Source organism: Leuresthes tenuis, unplaced genomic scaffold, assembly GCF_036924035.1.
Source record: "Leuresthes tenuis unplaced genomic scaffold, fLeuTen1.0.hap1 SCAF_2, whole genome shotgun sequence".
Classification (NCBI taxonomy): domain Eukaryota; kingdom Metazoa; phylum Chordata; class Actinopteri; order Atheriniformes; family Atherinopsidae; genus Leuresthes; species Leuresthes tenuis.
Genome location: NW_027325356.1, coordinates 39,310,866 through 39,332,321, shown reverse-complemented (window position 1 = coordinate 39,332,321; position 21,456 = coordinate 39,310,866). Strand labels below are relative to the sequence as shown.

General features: G+C 37.8%; 2 protein-coding genes across 3 annotated transcripts in view; both read left to right on the top strand.

Annotated features, from left to right (window-relative positions):
* Positions 1 to 429: 429 nt before the first annotated feature.
* Positions 430 to 9,494, top strand: hdgfl3 (HDGF like 3). Of its 2 annotated transcripts, none has more exons than XM_072381055.1 (6): positions 430 to 744; positions 1,508 to 1,551; positions 2,370 to 2,508; positions 2,787 to 2,948; positions 7,775 to 7,909; positions 8,146 to 9,494. In XM_072381055.1, the coding sequence occupies exons 1-6, from the start codon at positions 661 to 663 to the stop codon at positions 8,164 to 8,166; spliced, it is 585 nt and encodes a 194-aa protein (XP_072237156.1). In that variant the 5' UTR covers positions 430 to 660; the 3' UTR covers positions 8,167 to 9,494. The 2 variants fall into 2 exon arrangements, with proteins under 2 accessions (XP_072237156.1, XP_072237155.1); XM_072381054.1 differs by having other exon boundaries at positions 431 to 744; positions 1,508 to 1,584.
* A 1,814-nt stretch (positions 9,495 to 11,308) lies between these two features.
* Positions 11,309 to 21,456, top strand: part of LOC140302232 (histone-binding protein RBBP7-like) — a 33,612-nt gene continuing 23,464 nt past the window's right edge. The window contains 9 exon segments of the mRNA XM_072381053.1: positions 11,309 to 11,460; positions 12,134 to 12,278; positions 13,274 to 13,419; positions 14,975 to 14,977; positions 15,376 to 15,549; positions 15,672 to 15,787; positions 17,017 to 17,177; positions 17,310 to 17,436; positions 17,548 to 17,625. Of these exon segments, the coding sequence (XP_072237154.1) occupies positions 11,445 to 11,460; positions 12,134 to 12,278; positions 13,274 to 13,419; positions 14,975 to 14,977; positions 15,376 to 15,549; positions 15,672 to 15,787; positions 17,017 to 17,177; positions 17,310 to 17,436; positions 17,548 to 17,625 (966 nt within the window). The 5' untranslated portion in view covers positions 11,309 to 11,444.

Here is a 21,456-nt window from a genome sequence, read left to right as displayed (position 1 = left end):
TCTGAGACCTGAAACGCCAGGGCTGAAAATGAGTCCCACTCCGGCCCTGGACAGGACGCAAATATACGTGTTGTATATTTTCTGTTTTAAAATACATTTCAGTACAGAAACAACTGTTGCAGCAAGTAAGAATGATTTCGATGTAAAGAATAACCCTGCAAACGTTTAAGATAGAACTTTAAATTTGTTTGCGTATGGTAAGCCTGTAACCCTTGCATGGTCGATCTAACCCTAACCTGACAGCCTATTTCAGTTTCAAGCAAAGGTTCATGTCATCAAGTTGGATTAGATAAAGTATTAGTATAAAAAGTATAAAGTATTACAAAAAACTGAAAAATACAGAATAAAGACAAAGACAAAAAAACCTTGACGTTCTTTTATTTCGAAAACCGGAAGTTTAATTATTGATAGTCTGACATACTTTGCGTTTCTAAGCTCTTTACTCCAACTTAGGCCATTCTCGATTGCATATACACATGACTTTTTGCGTACGAGGATAGCTCTGTTTCAGGCCCCGTTTCTCTCTTTATTTAAATTATTTATTTCCGTGTAAACTGTTGTCTTGATGTAAAAACATTGATGATCGATAATTTAGCACTACGTTGAGAGCCTCTGGGAGATCTGTAAAGTCATCTCACATTTCGGTGTGTAACCATCTAAATGGCTCGACCACGACCGCGGGAATACAAGGCAGGAGATCTGGTTTTCGCTAAGATGAAAGGATACCCGCACTGGCCAGCGAGGGTGAGTCTCGGATGCGGCCGGCCGGGGAACACCGGCAGGCGGTGTTAATTTACACAATAGAGCCGCTGCTTAGGTGCGGAGACAGCGGGAGGTATGCATTGGTGTCTGCACTTCAAGCCACATTAGCTCTTCATTTAGTAGAGGCAGGTGTATACTTGAAGGTTTACTCATTTAGACATATCGAAATAATACAAGAGATTTCACATTTTTTGGCTCCGATTTCTCAATACCTGTCCTGCTCCGTACAGCCATTTCTTGAGATGCACCATGATCTTTCGCGTTAAAAATGTAAACCTGTTTTATTAATTCATGTAAATCCTTGCTTTTTCCGGGACCCATACAATAACTGAGCACTGTTGACCTCAGCTGACTCAGTGCTCCTGTTTTAACATAATTATAAGCACCAATATTTTACGCACTCTAGCCCCAGTGAAAAAGCAGAGTATGGCCTGAGATTTACAGCGCACATGGACTAGTCTTTTATGCAACTGTGACTATTAATTTCTATCGTGAAGAGGGGACGTAATTTAAAACATCTCTCAGCAAGTTACTAATCTTCTCTCTCAACCAACGTGAAATGACCGGTTGGATTTTGAGAACCCTCTATTTTACTGTCTATAAATGAAATAACCTATACCTATATTATCCTAAATATCATAAAATGGTGTGGCAGACATTAGCAATCAAAAAACAAAACAAAATGATCAGGATATTGAGGTGTATGATGCGCATCCATGAGTATCTTCTCTTTCCCTTTATTTAGATTGACGAACTTCCAGAAGGAGCTGTCAAACCACCTGCTAACAAGTACCCCATCTTCTTCTTTGGGACCCATGAAACGTGTGCCCTATTTTCTTCTTCTTGTTAAAAAGAAAAACAGTTGCTATTTTTTTTTATATCAATACTGTTCTGAATTTGTGATAGCATTTACCCCTTTGGTTGTTTTTATGTGCAGGTTTATGCTTAGCTCTTCCTTAGAAAAATTGTGTTATTGTAATACATCAAGATACTTAGTTTCTGCTGTGCTTAGAATATCAACAAGCTTTAAGCTTGAGTATGGGACTTATTTGTTAAATTTGACATCAATTGTTTGTCAAAATTATTATAAATTAAATTTCACTTGCTTTTTGTAGAATTTTTTTAAACCTCATTTAGTCATTTGCATTTATAGTTTAGATTTATAGCAAACAAACGTAGGGTGGTACTTTAGTCATATGATTAGAAATATACCCTAAGACATTTACTTTGACCTTCTCTTATTTTGACAACAAATGATGAGAGTTACAGTAATGGCATAAAATCTAATCTAATATAGAATTATGAAGTTTCTCAAAAAAGCTAATCTAAAATCATACAATAAGAGAATAAGCCTGTAAATCTGAACAACAGATGAATAAAACAGTTGTAATGTTCAATTTTATAAATGCATTTCTGTTTATATTCAAAATCTGCTGAGGTTTGATATACAGTCTTGTGTTTTCTACTTATAGATTTTCTGAAAAAAATAATGTATCTATATTTGAAAATTCTTATAATAAGATCATAATCCTCTATCAGAATATGTATATATATTGTTGATAACAGCAGTGGTAGTAAGTGTGTTTACTCCTCTACTCCTCTATTAGTGCATTCTTGGGTCCAAAGGATCTTCTTCCCTACAAAGAATATAAAGACAAATTTGGCAAGTCCAACAAGAGGAAAGGCTTCAACGAAGGCCTGTGGGAGATTGAAAACAACCCAGGAGTCAAGTTCACAGGCTATCAGGTCAGTTAGCAGTCTATTATGCCTGTGGTAAATAAAATATTAGGGAGGCAATCAGCAGAGATTCCAGACAGTTTTGATGCTTAACAAACACATTGTTTCCTTTCCAAATTAAAATACACAAATGAAAGGGCTCTTCAAAGCAAACGCTATCTGAGTAATGGGATTAAATTTTGTTAACTTGCAGGGTCACCATTATAAATCTGATGTGTTGCTACTTTGGAACAAGCCATTTCTGTTTTTAGTTTTACAAAGCCTGTGGTGGATGTTTTTGCTCACAGGTCATCCAGCAACAGAGCTCATCAGAAACAGAGGAGGGGGGAAACACTGCAGATGGCAGTAGTGAGGGTGAGGAGGGAAACTCTGTGGAGGAGGAAGAAAACAAGGAAAAGCAGAGAGAAGACAAGATCGGTTCCAAACGGAAAAAATCAGCCACTTCCAAGGTATTTTATGAAGATTATGAGACTATGAGAACAAGCCTTAGAATAAAAATGCTAGTGAAGAAAGTATATTATATAAAATCAGAAGTAATCTTCTCAATTATTGCTCATGTTTGCTTTGAGATTTGACATAAGCAGTAGAGTACACCAGCTGGGTTTCACTTCTGTCACATATTTTAAAGCTATCCTTAAATCATAAACTGAGTTCTTTATATTTTTTTCCCAAGGAGCCAGCCATTCTTGTAATCCTTTAAAGTTGTATTGAATAATATTTATTCAGGCTTTCTGAAGGTCTTTAACAGGTTTTCTTTGGACATTGGCTGCTTTCTCATTTCTTTTCAGTTCAATCTTTTTAGGTGACCATTTTCAAAAGAATGTGATCTTTTTGTTTCTTAAGTCACATAATACTGATATTTCTATCATTAAAAAATCAAGAAGGCCCTAACTTTAGGGATGAACCAGTGATTTGTCTACACAGGCCAAACATTTAAGCAAAGAATCAATTTTAACTTTTATCTTTAGGTACCTTGTTACTAGGTGTAGTATTCTTGCACCAACAAGGTCATTTCCAAAGAGCTGTTAAACAGAGACATTGCATATTTTGGGATGGTGTGCAGTGTGTCCTTAAAAAATCTGAGAAAACTAAACAAGAAGAAGGTCCATCTAGTGACAAAAAACATGTACACTCACTCTGAGGGTCAATTTAGAATCACTATTTAACTTTACATGCGTGTTCTTGGATTGTGGGAGAAAGCTGGAGTACATGGAATGAACACAATCATGCATGGAGAGAACCTGCATACTGCACACAGAAGGGGCCCCCGCTAGAATTGGAACCAGGGACTCTTTTGCTGTGAGGCTACAGAGCCTGCAGTGTTACAAGGAAGAAGTGGCATGCATCTACAGCAGATACACAGGATCTGAAAGTAAAATTAAGCTAAAACCTGACATAGAACCTGAATGATGGATCTGGGCCTTCTGTTTATCCTTCTACTGTTCAATCCATATACTCAGAAATGGTGTCAGTTGAATGCAGACTGGGGGTATAGTCAGTAAAAAAAACATTGCTTGGTCATCATATTGACCTCATATAAGCAACATTACATATTTCACATTGTTTCATTGTGAAGGCAACAACCAATTCATATTCTATATTCGTTTAATCCAATTCAGATTCGCCCTCTTGCTGTAAGCGACAGTGATAAACACTACACCACCGTGCAGCCCTGCTTTGTAAACCACATAGATTAATATTGTATTCAAAATAGAGCTTAGAAAATATTTTACTCTCTCATGAAAAATATTAGCTCATCTTGAATCACTGTGCACCTTGTGTTGGCAGCATGTTACAGATATTAAAAATACAGCTTACATGGAGATGGCTTGCACTCAAAGACGCTTAACACGTGTAAAAAAGAAAGAAAAAAAACATTCAAGGAAAGCCAGTTTGTACAGGTGGGTATTGAGCAGTAATTCAACCACAGATTAAACTTCGTACGATAACATTCCGTAATCATAGTCTTTACCAGGGACATAATTGTGTAAAACAGTTTTGTAGCAGTTACTATGCCTCAGCAGCACTGCAATACATGCAGCAGATAAGCAAAGTACACGCTTCGCACATGCCACGCTCCTGGTGTGAAGCCTACCTTAAGGAAAGCTAATAGGGAGAGAAGGTTGAAGGCTCTGTTGAAGTCTTATGGTGGTCATACCTAATATGGACTTTTAATCCAGTCCAATTCAGTTCAGTTCAGTTCAGTCAACTTGAATGTCAAAGTGTAGCAAAGAGACTAAGAGGTGAAGTAAGATGCATTGGGATGTTGTTTTTGTAGCTTGGCAACAATTTAGCAGATGATGTGACTCTGCATCAGTATAGGTAACATTGGTGAACTCTCTTGGTGACACCATGGACAGAAATTCTCAGCTAGCAGTTCAACATTGGGGATACAGAAAGGCTTCTTCTCAGTGACATGTCAATTACAACATTAGCTGTTGTTAACAAGCATTGAAACCCCTCCTCATTTACTATTACTACTCTGTCTGCAATCTTTATCTGACAGATGAGGTCCTTGGAGCCATACCTTGATGAAACAAGTAACATTGCTTCCTAATATTCATTCTGTCCTCATTGAGGCACCAAGCATTGAACTGCCTGTGAACTCACTTTTCCCACGACAATCGAGGAAAGAAATGGTTTAAACGTCCCCTTTTTTTTCTCCCCATCTCTTCTTCAACTCATCTGGATTTGGGCTCTTATTCCAGGCGTTATTTAGGCTTTGGAAAGCTTAATCAGCTGTAAACAATTCATCGTACATAAACACATGTAAACAATTTACTCATTGGCATGGTTACGCATGACAGATGTGATAAAGTGCTAGAATTGCTGGCAAAAATCCTTCCAGCAGCACAGAATCCAAACCAGCTTGTCTCCAAACCAAATGTTTCAGAGTTAGTGTTTCACAGAAGAAAAACTCCTTAAAAAAAACTTGCCACTTGTGCAGCACTGTTCTGGAAATGCCATTCAAGCTCACCAGAATTGTACAAATTCTGTTCTGGCCTTATGTACTTTATTTTTATTTAGATTTATACGTTTCAGTTAATTGTTGCACTTATTTTCCACTTTCCAGGCTAGGATGTAGGTTAATTAATCAAACAAGTTTAGTAAGTTTTTTAACAGTTTAACCATCAAGTCTTATGATTTAAATACCTGATCCACAAATAAAACCTAAGATATATTTGTTTTTTCAATAAAAAACCAAGAAAAAGTCTGTCCTACGCTGTTTTGTTAACAAAGCCTAAGAAGAAAACAAGAGTGTAATTTTGATTTAGATGTTCTAATGCTTATTGCCAGATTCTTTATGAATAGTAAAATCTGACTTTTATTAAGCTTGTTGTATAATATCCTAATGATAGCAACTGTCTTGATCAAAAACAACACTAACACTTTTAAATGACAAGTATTTGTGACAGTTCAATCTTCCATGACAGTGACAGTCTTAGTGGCAGCTTTATCTGAGCATATATCTGATGTATATGTCCAGACTGAATTAATTATTTAATTTGCCCAAAAATATCAGTCATCCACTGATGGCTTGCTTACAGAAGCTTAATTCATTCAAAACTTTAATTTCTTGTTACAGCTTATATTGCTGGTGACCTTGTCATATTTTCTATGCTGTTCATCTCCATTTTGCCTATTCTTTAAGAGAAAAAGGGGATGAAGGACTGCAGAGTGGAGAATTGCCACAGTGTGTTACTGTTGCTGTACATGGAAGGAGGTTGAAAAAGTCACATACATCCAGCTCCTCACTTAGCAACAGCAGTTGCCTAGCAACTGGTTTCTATTACATGGGCCATTTAAAGGAATGTGGTGCTGCTTGAGAGCACTGTGCTGATCACAATGTAAGGTGGTGTGTATGTCTGAATGGGTTTCTGTAGAAACAAAACTACACAGACAATACAAGTGAAATGGAATCTTTTGATATGAGAAAAGTTTAATTAAATTACTTTGTTTATGGCATGGTGGCAAAGGCAACTTCCCTTGCTCACTGTTAGGCAGTGGGATGGACCCAAAAAGGAGACTGAAATGTTGGAGATAAAATCCAAACAGGTGTATTAACAAAGATGCAACGTTCAGGAGACTACCAATGAACGTTAACTGTTGGTTAGAAAATCCCAGGGACGTAATACAGGGACGAGCAGGTAAGGTTTCCAGGTGAGTAGGTATGGGGACCGCCCCATCAAAGTGCCATCATGATGAGGCAAAAACTGATTGCACGGCTTTAGTTGCAGTCATCGAGCGCCTGGCCATCGCAAGACGTTTTTTTTTTGTAAGCCATTTCTTCTTTATTTTGGTGACAATACGAACTACAGGTGACACGGAATTAACAGCACTTGTAATTGCTTCCCATTTCTTTGCTCTGGCAGGTCCTGTAATTTCACTGCTGACACTGCTAAAAATGACAGATTTTCCTTTCTCTGATCTCTGAAAGCAGAACTTCAATCTCAGAGCCCGTAAAGTTGTTCTTTTTGCGCCTTGATGCCATTCTCATGACTCAACACTTCCTGGTTGAGGTAAAGTCAGGGCATGCTACACACATCCTCGTGTAGAAACCAAACAGATAGAAATACCATCGTCCATGCAAGCAGCTTCCACTCCAGGTGGCTCAAAGGGAATGTACTATTTGAACAGTTCCAACAAGTATTTAGAATTTGTGACTAGAAAAGGGAGTTTCATCACCTTTAAGGAACAGGTATACAAAAACATTACAGCTCAGACAGCGTCTTCAAAAGCTAAACAGACAAACTTCACTACAAAAAATAAATGCTCCCACACAGTTACAATACAGTAGTATTTGTGGCAACATACGTTATTTAAGCAGAAACATTTTGAAGGATTATTAACAAGAATTAGAGTATTATTCAGAAGGTCACATTTGTTTCTAAATCACTGTTTATTAGCTTTAGAATGTGCAGTACTCTACAGGAAACATTAGAGGACTACAACATTTGGAAAATTCCATTACAGGTGCAGGATTGTTACAGCTGATTTTTTGACCCCCTGAAGAAAGCTAGTTGGCCGAAACATGTCAGTGTTTTACAGTTCAGTGTGACTATGACATGAAAATAAAGGTATTTTCAACTATTCCTAAAACTAGAGTGCATTGGACTTTTTTGTGCCTATCCCATCAAAAGAGCACTTTTTATGCTAAATTATGCTTAATGCAGGAAGTGTTCCTACACAGACACAATTATCTTTATTTACTCTAATATTTATTAGATATTTCGTCTTATCAATAATATTATTATCACCTGCTTGTCATTGGCAGAAATTCTCAAAGCTGTCAAGAATCTCATTGGGAGAGGATGACCTGGAGAAGGATGGAAAAAACGATGACCAAAAAAGTGGTTCAGATGAAGGAGACCTTGAAAATGACTTCATCCAGAATACCACAGAAAATAAGGTAGAATTCATACAGCGTTTACCACTCATATCTTTCATATTCCAGCTGACTCAACAAAGGTGCACATGGTAAAGCATGGTACAGTTTCAATGATATTGTAATTTACTTTGAGTCTTTTGTGAATACAGGTGATGGTTGATTAAAGCTGAAAGTACTGTTGAAAGGTGTGAACTTGATAACCTATTTATTTTGTGCTGTTTTCATGCTTTATTCTTCTTTTTTTATGGTTCCTCCAGCTGCTGATAGAAGATCATTAAATGAAAAAAAATCATGACAGGGAAATCATTCTGTGTGGCTGTGATGTTGGAGAAATTATTCTACAATATGATTTCTCATCTGCACCATCTACTGGCTGCAATCGTCACATCTTGTTCTGTCAGATGTCCAATATGTGTTTGTAAGAAGGATGTGCCCCTACATCTTCTGGTATCAAGACTTATATGGATACTAAGGTAAGACAGGGCATTATGTCAGTTCTAATTTATTTCCTTTCCTCTTTTTTTTTTTTTTTTTTTAATGACACAGGGCATATAGTGACGACAACCGAGCCAGCAAGTTTATTAATATTTGTCCCAACAATCAATGAGTTTGACAACTTAAAAGGCTAAGATTATTAGAGTTAAAGACCTTAAAAGCGTAATATTTCAGCATGTCAAATGCCACCATAAAAGGGTTTTGTGCTAGCTTGAGAAGACCACTGTTGGTAAAAATTCTGGTATTATAATGATTTTGGTTCTGCAGTTTAGATGCCATTTATGCTCTGGCAAATGTATTATTTTTTTACACTGAGTTTTAGTTTACAAATGTATATTAACATAAATCTGGTGTTAGGCTAATGTTTTTTTAATAAAGTACGAATTGTCCATAGTACTTATGTTTTACATTTTTATATTGTGGACCAGCAAAAAAAGGTACATAATGCCTCCATAATTAAATCTGAAAAGTGAGCTGTTATTTACTGTACTTTGTGAATGTGTCCCAGAAAATGCTGTTTTGGTGCACTCTACTCCCTATGTGACATGATATAATACTATAATGAAGCAACATGACACATTTCTTGTAGATCAAATTAATTTGAGTGGCGTGTATTTTACCTGGTACTTCCTAATCATACATTGTATAGATAGCCATCAAACTGTATTAATGCTAGTCGTGCATACTTACTTGTATTGTATAAATCATGATCACATCTCACTGTATGTAAATGCATTTGAAAAGACAATATATATCTGAAGATGAATATGAAACATAATCTCCTTCCGTCCATGATATATGTTGGGTATTACAGCGTATTGATCCTTCTAGTAACAGCTTGAATTAGTTTTTTAGGGGGATAATTGTGAGAGTAAAATATTCACAAACTGTCGAACATTGTCCATCGTGCCATATGTTACTCTTATGTAATCAGAAAAAGATGATTGAGCATACATAGATAGATGTATGAAGTGTTGTAAATAACTGGGTTATTGTAACCCCTTATTAACTATGTCAGAATATTTTACCTTTGTTGTAGAATATAGGACCACTATTTTCCTTGGATTGCTCTTGATAACATTCTTTTATGAATAAAGAAAATGATACATTTGCCCTCTTTGTGTCTGTAAAGTAGATCATTGTATGTTTTAAAGCTTTATATCGCGGCATGCAGTTGTACTTGAGGGGCCAGATGCATAAACAATGTACACACAAAAACACGCTTTTTCCTCCACAAAAACTGATATTTATAATGGAAGAATTTGTAGTCAAAATGCGAGTACTTCATGCATTCTTCATACCGTGTATACACATATTTTTACAGAATTGTAACCCTAATATGAGGTGGAAACAGAAAAGGAGGCCACATAATTGACCATAAAACGAAACAATTTCACTTAGATTACTCAGTATCATAATTATTTTTTTCTGTTTTTGTTTCTCATTGTAAATTTTCCCAATGTACTCCTATTTTGAGTCATTGAGGATGCTATAAATAAATCCAAAATATGCATTGTGCCTAATGGCTGTGGCTCTAGACTAGAAGTATATAAGAAAAATGTATATTTAGAGATTTTACTGATTATCTGGTACTAGATTGTCTTATAAGCTTCCACCAGGCAGATTGATAAAACAATAAACACACCATGATTAATTTATTTATCTGTATCTCCTTCCTATTTATTACATAGTCCGTTTACTGTACAAGTTGTGATCTGTTGCGGATATGAAGGGAGGAATCGTTCCTCCTCTGTAGCCCTGATGTGATGATTATTTTGGCCTCTGGTTTATAATCTGATTCTTTCTTTTTTACTTGTGCAATCACTTGTTGTGGACCTGTAGAACTAATTACTCATTACTTTTTTTGAATTTAGCAGTTTTTGTTGTGTTTATGGTTGCAGAACTGAGATCACAAAGTAAAACTGGTTTTCTTTTTCTGTGCTTCATTGACTTAGTTTTATATTCAGTTAAACTGCACTTCTTTGTTACTTTTGATCATCATGGCTGTTTAGTAATGCAAAGCATGTTTTGATATGACAAATAGGACAGTGTCTGCTTCCATTCGTAGCTAAATGTGAGAGTGGTAATCAGGTTTGTGCACATATAGTTTCTCAGTTATTGAAATTTGTAAAAGAGAAGCATAAATGTACACAGCTTTATAGATATTTATGCATATTCCAGCCTTTGTGTTTACACACAGTCATTCATTTACACAGTTTTATGCATCTGGTCCATGATCTTTCTTTTACTAATGTGTCAACATATTTTTTGTGTGTAAAATCACAGATATTGTTGATACTGATTGGCTATAGATGAAATTGAATATTCATTTTTCTTGTCTAAATCTGAGGTTCATTTTTACCACATTAATTTTTTTATGGAATCAAAGCTCTAAAGATGTTTTTGGTCTGAAACATAAACAACATGCTGTGTGATCATTATGATTGTCTCAAGTTTTCTGGAGAACTGATTAGAGTTTAGTCTTTTGACTCAGTGCAGCTGTTTTGTCTTTGCTTTATTTGGGGGGTCCTGAGATATAGATTAGTATTTTTTTTTAATTGTTAGTTGATACACTTTCTGTGTCTAAACTTGTCATTTTTCTTTCTTTTAAATATATGTTATGCTCATGTTTGGGAGATATTTGCATTTGCAGGATTTGTAATTTACTGTAAACTGTTTTTGCTGTTTATGGAAGATACTTTTGCAAAATAAACTCATTGGAATGCAAAGTGAGGCTGTAATGCACATTCATAACCCAACTCAACTCTAAAGGCATGCAGCCTGTCCACGAACTTTTCGTGTTCATCACCTCAGCTTTACTTAACATTAAGTAAATGTTTCATATTCAGTGTTTTTCCTGTGTTTCTGCGCAGTCCGTGTGCAGTGTTGGTTCTCCTTGATATGCACACGCGTGCGCAATGAACAGTAAGTCATTCGGCTTTAAAAAGGACGGGACATACTTTTGTAGTGACACAACGCATAAGCGTGGGAGACATAGTGAGGAGACAGTACAGCGACTTACTTTGCTTTGAGCATTGTGTCATATCGCAAAGTTTGGGAAATGGCAGATAAAGAAGGTAGATCTACGAAAATTCAACACCATTAATTTGGATTTCTCGTTTTCCCCTTGTGCGTGCTTTGTGCACGTAGTACAGCCATCATCTGTCAGGGTGTACAGCTAGCATGATATGCTAGCTAAGTAAAGTCACTATGCTCACTGGTATGAGCAAGCCTTTGCAATAATCTTGGTATTATATTATTAAAAGAACGTTATATTGAAAGCTACCATTTTTCGTCAGGATACAGGCAATGGAAAAATGGTACTTCTACTTAATAAATTTTGTGCCTGTTGCTAAGTTTCTGCTAACATCTTCCTTAATACACTGATCCTGAGTGTTAGCGAGCAGTAAACCCTCTCTGACTCCACTGAACATTACACACAATAAGTACTAAATGCAACTCTCATGTTTCTATTTTTATATCATGTCACAGAGTGCTGATAGAGTAACTTTGGAGCAAGTTAGTAATAACATGACGTTTCAAATGGTTTGCTATAACTGATGTAAAGCTGTCTTGTCAGATTAGCTATCCTTGAGCAAGACCTAATTACAAAACCCCAACTGCTTCACTATAGTAACCCGCCTAACACACAGCTAATAATAACTATGTAACTTTAATTGTGTTATTAAACATTTCGCTATCATTACTTGCACTTAAGTCTTTAACTTATATCATGCTGTTCTGCTAAAGTGTACGATGATGCAGTGGAAGAAAGAGTCATCAACGAGGAATACAAGATTTGGAAGAAAAACACTCCTTTTCTCTATGACCTGGTGATGACTCATGCACTGGAGTGGCCCAGCCTCACGGTCCAGTGGCTTCCAGATGTCAGAAGGTATTTGATATTTTGTCCATCACACTACTCATAAATCATAATTTGAACCTCTGAAGCAATATTACAGGTATCTTTTTGTGAACTAATCGTGACTTGTGGTTCAATATAGGTCTTTCATGGCCATTTTCTTTGTTCTTTGTCTGCTTAATTAAATTTAGAAATTATACTGCAACATTATAATTTCCTCTTGAGTACAAATAAGTTGTTGTTTAGTTTATTTAAGTTAAGTCTTTTGCACTGTCAGTATTGTATATATTTTAGGTAATTAAATATTTCAACTGAATAAATGCGAAGTCATTAAAAATGTTATTGTCAGACTCTCAAGTTTGCTCATGTACCAACTTTATGCATTATGAGAAATTAAGAAATACATTTTTAAGCATTATTAGAGATATGCCACAAATGATTCGGTTACAAATAAACAAAGAGCCCTCTTCTACCTCCGTGTCTACTGCATGATGTTGAGTGAAAGTCAGATCTTCATTTTCAGAAAGTTGAAGTTGATCTGACATTTTTTAATGTTAGGTCCTTAACTTTCTTATATTAAACAATATCAGAAATGACTGATGAATAACTATCAAATGTCAGAAAAGCAAAGACAGAAGTGCTTTCTAATACAATCAGACCATTTGTTATATAGGTTGGACAGACTGGAAATACTATTTAAACCTATGGTGCAAGTTACTATTAAAAATGACTGACAGTTATTGTGTACACCCTATTAGTTATGGATCCTGATATCCATAACAGAAAGACCATATTCTTCTTGCTGAACCACCAGCAAGGAGAGTATGGCCTTTCTTTGAATCCAAGCTTCAGTGGAAACCTACTCAGCGCCTCTAATGACTACGTAAGTGAAAATAGCTGCCATTAATTTGCAACGATAATTGTTTAGCTTCCCATCTGGTTTCCTTTCCAAAAAACACTGCTCTAATATTACATTATGACGACAAACTACTTTTGCTACTAAATGTAATAACAAACTCCTGTTGTAGACCAGAGGGGAAGGATTACACTGTCCACAGACTGGTTTTGGGGACCCATACATCAGATGAGCAGAACCACCTTGTAATTGCCAGCGTTCAGGTACCAAATGATGATGCCCAGTTTGATGCTTCGCACTACGACAACGAAAAAGGAGGTAAGTACACAGACAGTCAACCTGCAACTGTACTCTGGTAAAAATGATATGAAATATTGAGATGAATTAAAAGTAGTTGCCTGATCTGTTGTGTGTCTGTCAGTGGGGTTTATGGCACTGTAAAGAATTGGATTAATGGCTAAATTACAATAAGACTGAGTTATTAAGTTCATGTATACACCTTAGTTTGACTAAAAATTGGACCAGATCGGGTTACTCGCAGTCGGATTAAGACCCTGAGATAACTCTGTTGATAGTCACACTAAACCTGCTTGTAGACGGTGAAGCACTTGATTAATTGGACTTTGCGTTCTGCGCATGCTCGGGATTTTTTCCTGGGGTCGGGACCCAGAAGTCAAAGGAGATGACATACTACTGTACCGCCATAGGAAAGAAACAAACAACGCAATGGAGAATGAGCCGTTGTGAATCGTGTTTGTGCCATACCCATGCTCATCACAAACAAAATGTAGAGAGACGTAGTTTCATCTTGCTCTTCGCCATCTTTCTGCTCAAATAAGGAGCATAACCCAACTATAGCTATGATCGAGTTAATCTCATCATGTAGTCCCACTGTGTGATGTCTTCAATTAATCTAGATTGTAACAGCTGTTCATGCACTACTTGTTCACATTGGGTTTCATGTGACTATTGTGACTTAGAAAACTTTACTTCTATTTTTGTTACTTTCTTCACATAAGATCATTTTTGGACCACTGCGATAGATAGGTTACAATTAGTTTGACATTGTATACATTATGCATCCCTTACTTAACCACATACCCATTGTGGTAATCCATCATAGTTAATAAATAAGTAAGCATTTTTATGTAGACGGTGAAGCACTTAGTTAGACCGAAGTCGTACAAAATCGACCTTCTCCAACCCAGATTATCATAGCCAGGTAATGTGGTCGAGGATAGAATCACTGCTGCATGTACACTTAACTCAAATTGATTATGGCAATCCACACATGCTTCAAAGTTCCTTTTTGTTTTTGCATGTTTTGTAAAAACAGTCAAGTGTAAGAATATATCGACACAGCCAAATTCCCAATAAAGCTGCTGTCTTTCACATAGTTTTCTAATGCTTTTGTCAAATGGCTACACACATCAGAAATTGTCAATGGAACCATTATGTATCAACTCGTGGTTTCTTCAAGCATTTCCAGACTGTCACTCTGCTTTAATAAAATCCTGGTTTTATATCTGCAGCGTCATCTGGCAAAAATCACCATTCAAGTAACTTAAAAAGAACAAGTATGCATTGACTTTGGCCATTCTTACATGTATGATCTGACACAGTAAAAGTTAGAAGCTGCAGAATGCCTTGAACGTTTACTCAGATTCAACAGCGTGTCTGCATTAGACATAGCTCAGTCAATGACTTGATTCCACTCCTGTGCGTGTATGTGTGGCATAAGGACAATAGTCTAGTTCAAAGGCACTGTCGAGCACTAACTTTGCTCTACTCAACTGTGCTTGTAACTGTGCTGAGTCACTTGAATCATGTTCATGTTGTAAGTGTACTGAAACAATGTTTTTACATTTTCCAGCAGGTATGTTGATGGGTGCCCTGCTGTCTGTAGATGTGCTGAAGGTTCACTCCTCACATGGTTTCTTGCCAGAGGTAGCGTTAGTATTTTAGCATGGTCACTCAAAAAATTAAAGGTACCGTATGCTTAAAAAAACTAATTCACAGAGAACTACTTTCATGATTGAAGTGGTGTGTGTTGTCTGCAACCAAAGCTCCACAGTATGAGATGTAATTAATAGCTAGAGTTCTTTGTCTAAACTAAAACTATTTCTTATGTATTGTGTACGATTATAGAGAATAGTGCATCTCTAGTAAAACAATCTAATGTGTCACAACAAAGGTTTAACATGTTATTGTCAAGTATTCGCTATCCATGTCCAAGCTTGGATGTACTGTATTCTGATTGTACTGTCTTGTCAGAGTTTGGTGGATTTGGTTCAGTAAGTGGAAAAATAGAGATTGAGATCAAGATCAATCATGAGGGAGAGGTGAACCGAGCCCGTTACATGCCCCAGAATCCCTGCATCATTGCAACCAAGACTCCCACATCTGACGTGCTGGTCTTTGACTATACTAAACACCCATCAAAACCAGGTTGGGTCATTTTTGTGCTACTACACTTAAAACAAAAAAAAAAAGTATCTAAATGCTCAAACTTCACTGAATCACACTTCATGAACACCTCATCTTACATGTTGTACATTTGTGTGTTTCAGATCCCAGTGGGGAGTGTAACCCTGACTTGAGGCTAAAAGGCCATCAGAAAGAAGGTTATGGCCTTTCTTGGAATCCAAACCTCAGTGGGAACCTACTCAGTGCTTCTGATGACCATGTAGGTCACTGAAACTAAATTCTTACAGGGCCTTATCCAGAATAGGTGGTCAAAATGTTTGTTCAGACTTAAAACATTTTGAAATTTAAGGAAATTAATCTGTCTAAATCCTTATAGATTGAAAAGTACCTAATACATTTGCTGAAAAGCACTTTTTACTTTTTTCTAAGAGATGCTTTAGAAGTTCTTTAGAAGTTAACTTTAGTAATAATCTAGATCACTCTGTTAAAGTCTTGAGAATTAAACTGAAGTACAGGTAAGTAAATAGTGACGTTTTTTTTTTACCCAGAAATATAATGCAGTATAAAATGGCATTCAGCATTCAACTGAAGTAAATGTAAAAAGTGTGTCCTCTATTTTTATTTTTTTTCTACAGCTTTCTTTGTTAGCCTCCACTGGAATTTAAGCTTATGCTGTATTAGATGTCAGAAAGTGGGAAAACAAATTTAAAACAAACTTTTTTATTAATGCTTACTCCAAACTTGACCTCGTAATAATTGGTCATATGTTTCACTCATGATGTCTTGAACCATTTAAAGAAAAAAAACATCTGGTCATCTTTTAAAAAGGTACAAATACAGAGAAAGAATTTTTTTTTCAATGGACAAAAAGAATAAAGCAAAGAAAATTTATAACGGACAAAAGACTTCTTCCAGTGCATTGACCACCTCTTCAGAAAGCCCATATCACTCAGGACAGATTGTCTGGGAGTTTTTGTCTCTGTTCCATACAAATAAAAAAAATCCATTGCCCAGTTCTTTATTCTGAATATTTTGAAAATATGTTCAGCCTCTAGATATTGGTGAGAAATGTCCGAACACGGTGCAAACAATCTACAGTTTGAATAGACAGACTGGGCCACCTGTGGCTCATGAGATTGAACAGTTGTCCACCCATCAATATTTTGGTGATTTGATACCTTCATCTGCATAGTCTTGTGTTGAAGTGACGAAGGGCAAGCTACTGAACTCTACATTATTGCCCCTGATGCAATCGTAGATATGTGTCGTAGGTAGGTGTATGTGCTCAGTGCATAGAATAAAACAAGTAATATGTCAGTGTGGGTGTGAATGATGTTCATTTACTATTTGCAAAGGCAGAGCAAATGGGTGTAACATGCAAATGATATTTTGAATGGTTTTATTATTTTAAGTTTATTGGCTGAGTTTACACCAGATTGTAGTTAAGGAATACAAAAGGATCGTGTTCCTAATTTTATTCTTCTTTAGACCATCTGTCTGTGGGACATTGGGGCTGGCCCAAAGGAAGGGAAGATAGTAGATGCAAAGACCATCTTTACTGGCCATACAGCAGTGGTGGAAGATGTTTCCTGGCATTTGCTTCACGAATCACTCTTTGGCTCAGTTGCTGATGACCAGAAACTAATGATGTAAGTGACTGCATTGTCTGGTTTTGTGAAAGGAACAAAATGCATTCGTCAGGTTAAAACGGCTCCATTTCATTCTGTTTATTAACAAGTAAATGTTCCTGCTGGCTCTGACCCTCATTCATCCTCCACCAGATGGGACACTCGCTCTAACAACACATCTAAAGCCAGCCACTCAGTGGATGCTCACACTGCGGAGGTCAACTGTCTGAGTTTCAACCCCTACAGCGAGTTCATTCTTGCTACTGGTTCTGCCGATAAGGTAGGGAAGAAAATACTCACTTTCCAAAAATAATTGCAAAGTGTCATTTCAACATGATAAGAATGCTTTTATCAATGTAACAAAGAAAACTACCTTCTTCGTTTCTCTCAGACTGTTGCACTATGGGATCTAAGAAATCTCAAACTGAAGCTCCACTCCTTTGAGTCCCACAAAGATGAAATTTTCCAAGTAAGAACTTTAATTACTTTCAAGTGCTGTACAAACACAATATAAATGACATGGTAATATTAATTTGCTAACCCACCACTGCTTTGTATAAAATGTCAATCTGTGTTACATAAACAGCCAGTTTCCTGACTGTAAGCAGTAATAATGATAAGCTGTCATTGGATCATGAAATACAGTAATACTGTATAGGTGATCCCGTCACAGATCAGACTGCAGTCAGAAACCAGATGTAAAATAAAACTGCGTGCATTTTTGCTGCGTGTAGAAAGTAGCAGAGTAGTGAAATCAAAGTTGAAAAGAGGAAGTGCACCTCAATAGCATTCACATGAAATCTAACTATTTAGTACCTTCCCACAGGGTTGTCAAGAAGTGTGGGTGATTATATTTGTGCTTTAGAACATAACCACTGTGAAACATTCTGAAAATGTTTTATTTCTTTGAACATAAATTTTAACAATCACAATTCTCTCCTCCTTAAGTTTGGTCAATTAATGCAGCAGGTGCTGCTCTTCCTCTCTCCCCTGCTAGATGAACCAGGGATGGTCAAGTTTCAATGTCATTTTTACACTCCCTATCTCTTGCTCCATCAAAGGTTGCTAGAAATGATTGATGACCAACTAACCTTCAAAGATCACGTTACCTCGGTTGCTCGTTCATGCCGCTTTGCATTGCTAAACATAAGAAAGATCAGACCATACCTAACCCAACATGCCACCCAATTCCTGGAATGCTCGCCTAACTGGTCTCCCAGCCTGTTCTATGAAACCTCTGCAGATGGTCCAGAACGCGGTGGCTCGTCTGATCTTTGATCAGCCTAAAAGAACACACGTCACCCCTCTGTTCATTGAACTCCACTGGCTACCCTTAGCTGCCCACATCAAATTCAAGTCACTGATGTTAGCCTACAAAGTGCTTAGTGCAGGGATGTCCAAAGTCGATCCTCAAGGGCCACTGTCCTGCAGGTTTTAGATGTTTCCCTGCTTTAACGCACCTGATTCAGATGAAATGGATTGTCGTCAAGCAGCTCCTACACCACGCCTAAGACAATCCAAACTCTGTTCATGTGTCGTCCCACGATGGTGGAATGACCTACCGAGCGCTACCAGAACAGGGGCGTCCCTGTCTATCTTCAAGAAACTCTTGAAAACCCAGCTCTTCAGAGAGCATCTCCTATCCTAGCACTTATTGTACTTCCCTACCCCCTCTATCTCTGCACTTTATCTTTCTGCACTTCCTTCTATGCCTGCACCCTATCTCTACTCTGTCACCTCTGACAGAGTCGGACTAGTGGGTTCCTTCTATGTAGTTTATTGTTAGCTTTTTGTATAGCTTGTTATATCTTCATTTGTAAGTCGCTTTGGATAAAAGCGTCCACTAAATGCATAAACATAAACTCTAACAAAAATTCATGTAGTACACAACATGGATTCATTTAATTGATTCTATGAGATTGTAATATTTAAATGTGCAGATGAGATTTGAGATTACTTAGTCGAGAGTCTATAATCTGTAATCCCTACATTTCTCAATCAGTAAACATGTTCAGTTCTGCAAGCCGAGTCTTGAAAGTACTGGGACTTTCAAAAGTACTTCTTCCTGACCAAGGGCCAGATGCATAAAAGTGTGTGTGAATTGATGACTTAAACTGTAAATTCACATTAATGTGCTTACACATTCTTTTCTGAAAATATATAAAACTGTGCATACTTACAGTCAATTTCTCAATCTTCGTGAAACTAAATGCATGTTAACAAACCTAACTTTTACTCCCATTTTTAGGCATGAATGAATGCAAACATTCCCCTAATTTGCCATTTGGATGTTGAGACTGAAAAATTCAGCTGGTTTTTGAGCTGTAAATAAATCTTCTCGTCATTCCTTCTTTCTGATGAAAGCAGTCGCCCACCAATCAAAAGGTTGGTGGTTCGACTCCGGCTTCCCCGGGCTACATGTCGAAGCGTCCTTGGGCAAGACGCTGAACCCCACGTTGCCTACCCATGCATCCATTGGTGTATGAATGGTTAGAAAGCATGTAGATATGTACAGACTTAAGACGAGCTGTATGACTGTATGTATGTGAATGTGGCATGTAGTGTTAGAAGCGCTTTGAGTGGTCAGCTAGACTAGAAAAGCGTCATACAAGTCCATTTACCATTTTACAGCAGCATCAAGACAGGATCTTAACACAATAGTGTTGTGTCAAAACTCTGAAGTAAAACCCCTAATAATGCAGGAACATTGTGGTAATTTATACCTGTTGATGAGTAGCTTCTAGTCTACGTAAGAGTTTAGAGTATGTGTTGGGTATGAATGAGTCAATAACAGGTGTGGGGATGAGGAATGTTCAGCCAATCAGGAATTTGTTATTGTACTCTCAAATTGCTATGTTATGTTTGCAGACACCATAGTGAGGCTCTGCTGTACTATAGCTTGCTGTCTGAGGGCGAATTTGGATGAACAAAGGATGCATATTCCCGGCTAGCTGGGCACAGTTGTGAACCAGAGGATGTATCTGGGAAGAAGTTGTAGATATGGATGAGGGATAGCTCTCACAGCTGGATGTTGCCAGCAAGCTGCAGGGGTTTGTCTTCAAGCTAGTGCTCAGTTTACATGTTAAATTTCTGGAGGTATCCTGTGTGTCTGCATGCAAACATGTATGTAGAACTGGCTTTCAAATGAGTGTCTTGGTCTGTCCACTGTATGGCACTAAGGGCTGAATAACCACCAAAATCTAATATGACATTGTTTGCACCACAACTTCATGCGATCATGAAACAGTAAAGAAGAAGCAAAGTGTTACTCTTTATAAAACTGAGATACCCATCAGTGAGGCAGAGAGAAAGGAAATTTATTTTATGTTCTCATTTTTGTAATCTAAAACAAAAACAAAAGCTGCTGAATTGAAAAAGTAACAAGCACTTGAAAAAGTGTTCTCACCCCTAGACAGGCCAGTACACCAGGAGAAGTGGAGTGGGCCGTAGGAGGGCAACAACTCAGCAGCAGGACTGCTACCTCCTCCTTTGGGCAAGGCGGAACAGGAGGTGCACTGCCAGAGCCCTGCAAAATGTCCTCCAGCAGGCCACTAATATGCATGTTTCTGCCCAAACAGTCAGAAACAGACTCTATGAGGGTGGTATGAGGGCCCGACGTCCACAAGTGGGGCTTGTGCTTACGACCCAACACTGTGCAGGGCGATTGGCATTTGCCAGAGAACGCCAAGATTGGCAGATTCGCCATTGGTGCCCTGTGCTCTTCACGGAAGAGAGCAGGTTCACACTGAGCACATGTGACAGACATGACAGAGTCTGGAGACTCCGTGGAGAACATTATGCTGCCTGTAACATCCTCCAGCATGACCGGTTTGGCGGTGGGTCAGTAATGGTGTGGGAAGGCATTTCTTTGGAGGGCCGCACAGCCCTCCATGTGCTAGCCAGAGGTCCCTGATTGCCATTAGGTACCGGGATGAGATCCTCAGACCCATTGTGAGACCATATGCTGGTGCAGTGGGCCCAGGGTTCCTTCTGATGCATGACAATGCTAGGCCTCATGTGGCTGAAGTGTGTCAGCAGTTCCTGCATGATGAAGGCATTGATGCTATGGACTGGCGTGTCTGTCCCCCAGACCTGAATCCAATTGAGCACATATGGGACATCATGTTTCATTCCAACCACGTTGCACCACAGACTGTCCAGGAGTTGACTGATGCTTTAATCCAGGTCTGGGAGGACATCCCTCAGGAGAACATCCGCCGCCTCATCAGGGGCATGCCCATCAGCCTGTAATGTGATTTTCCACTTTTATTTAGAGTATGATTCCAAATTCAGACCACCA

Bases quoted from the DNA above. Each gene is read 5' to 3' on its own strand.
- hdgfl3 (XM_072381054.1), top strand. From the start codon at position 661: ATGGCTCGACCACGACCGCGGGAATACAAGGCAGGAGATCTGGTTTTC. The intron at 745-1,507 runs GTGAGTCTCGGA...CCCTTTATTTAG, and splicing joins ACCCGCACTGGCCAGCGAGG to ATTGACGAACTTCCAGAAGG. The intron at 2,949-7,774 runs GTATTTTATGAA...TGTCATTGGCAG, and splicing joins AAAAATCAGCCACTTCCAAG to AAATTCTCAAAGCTGTCAAG.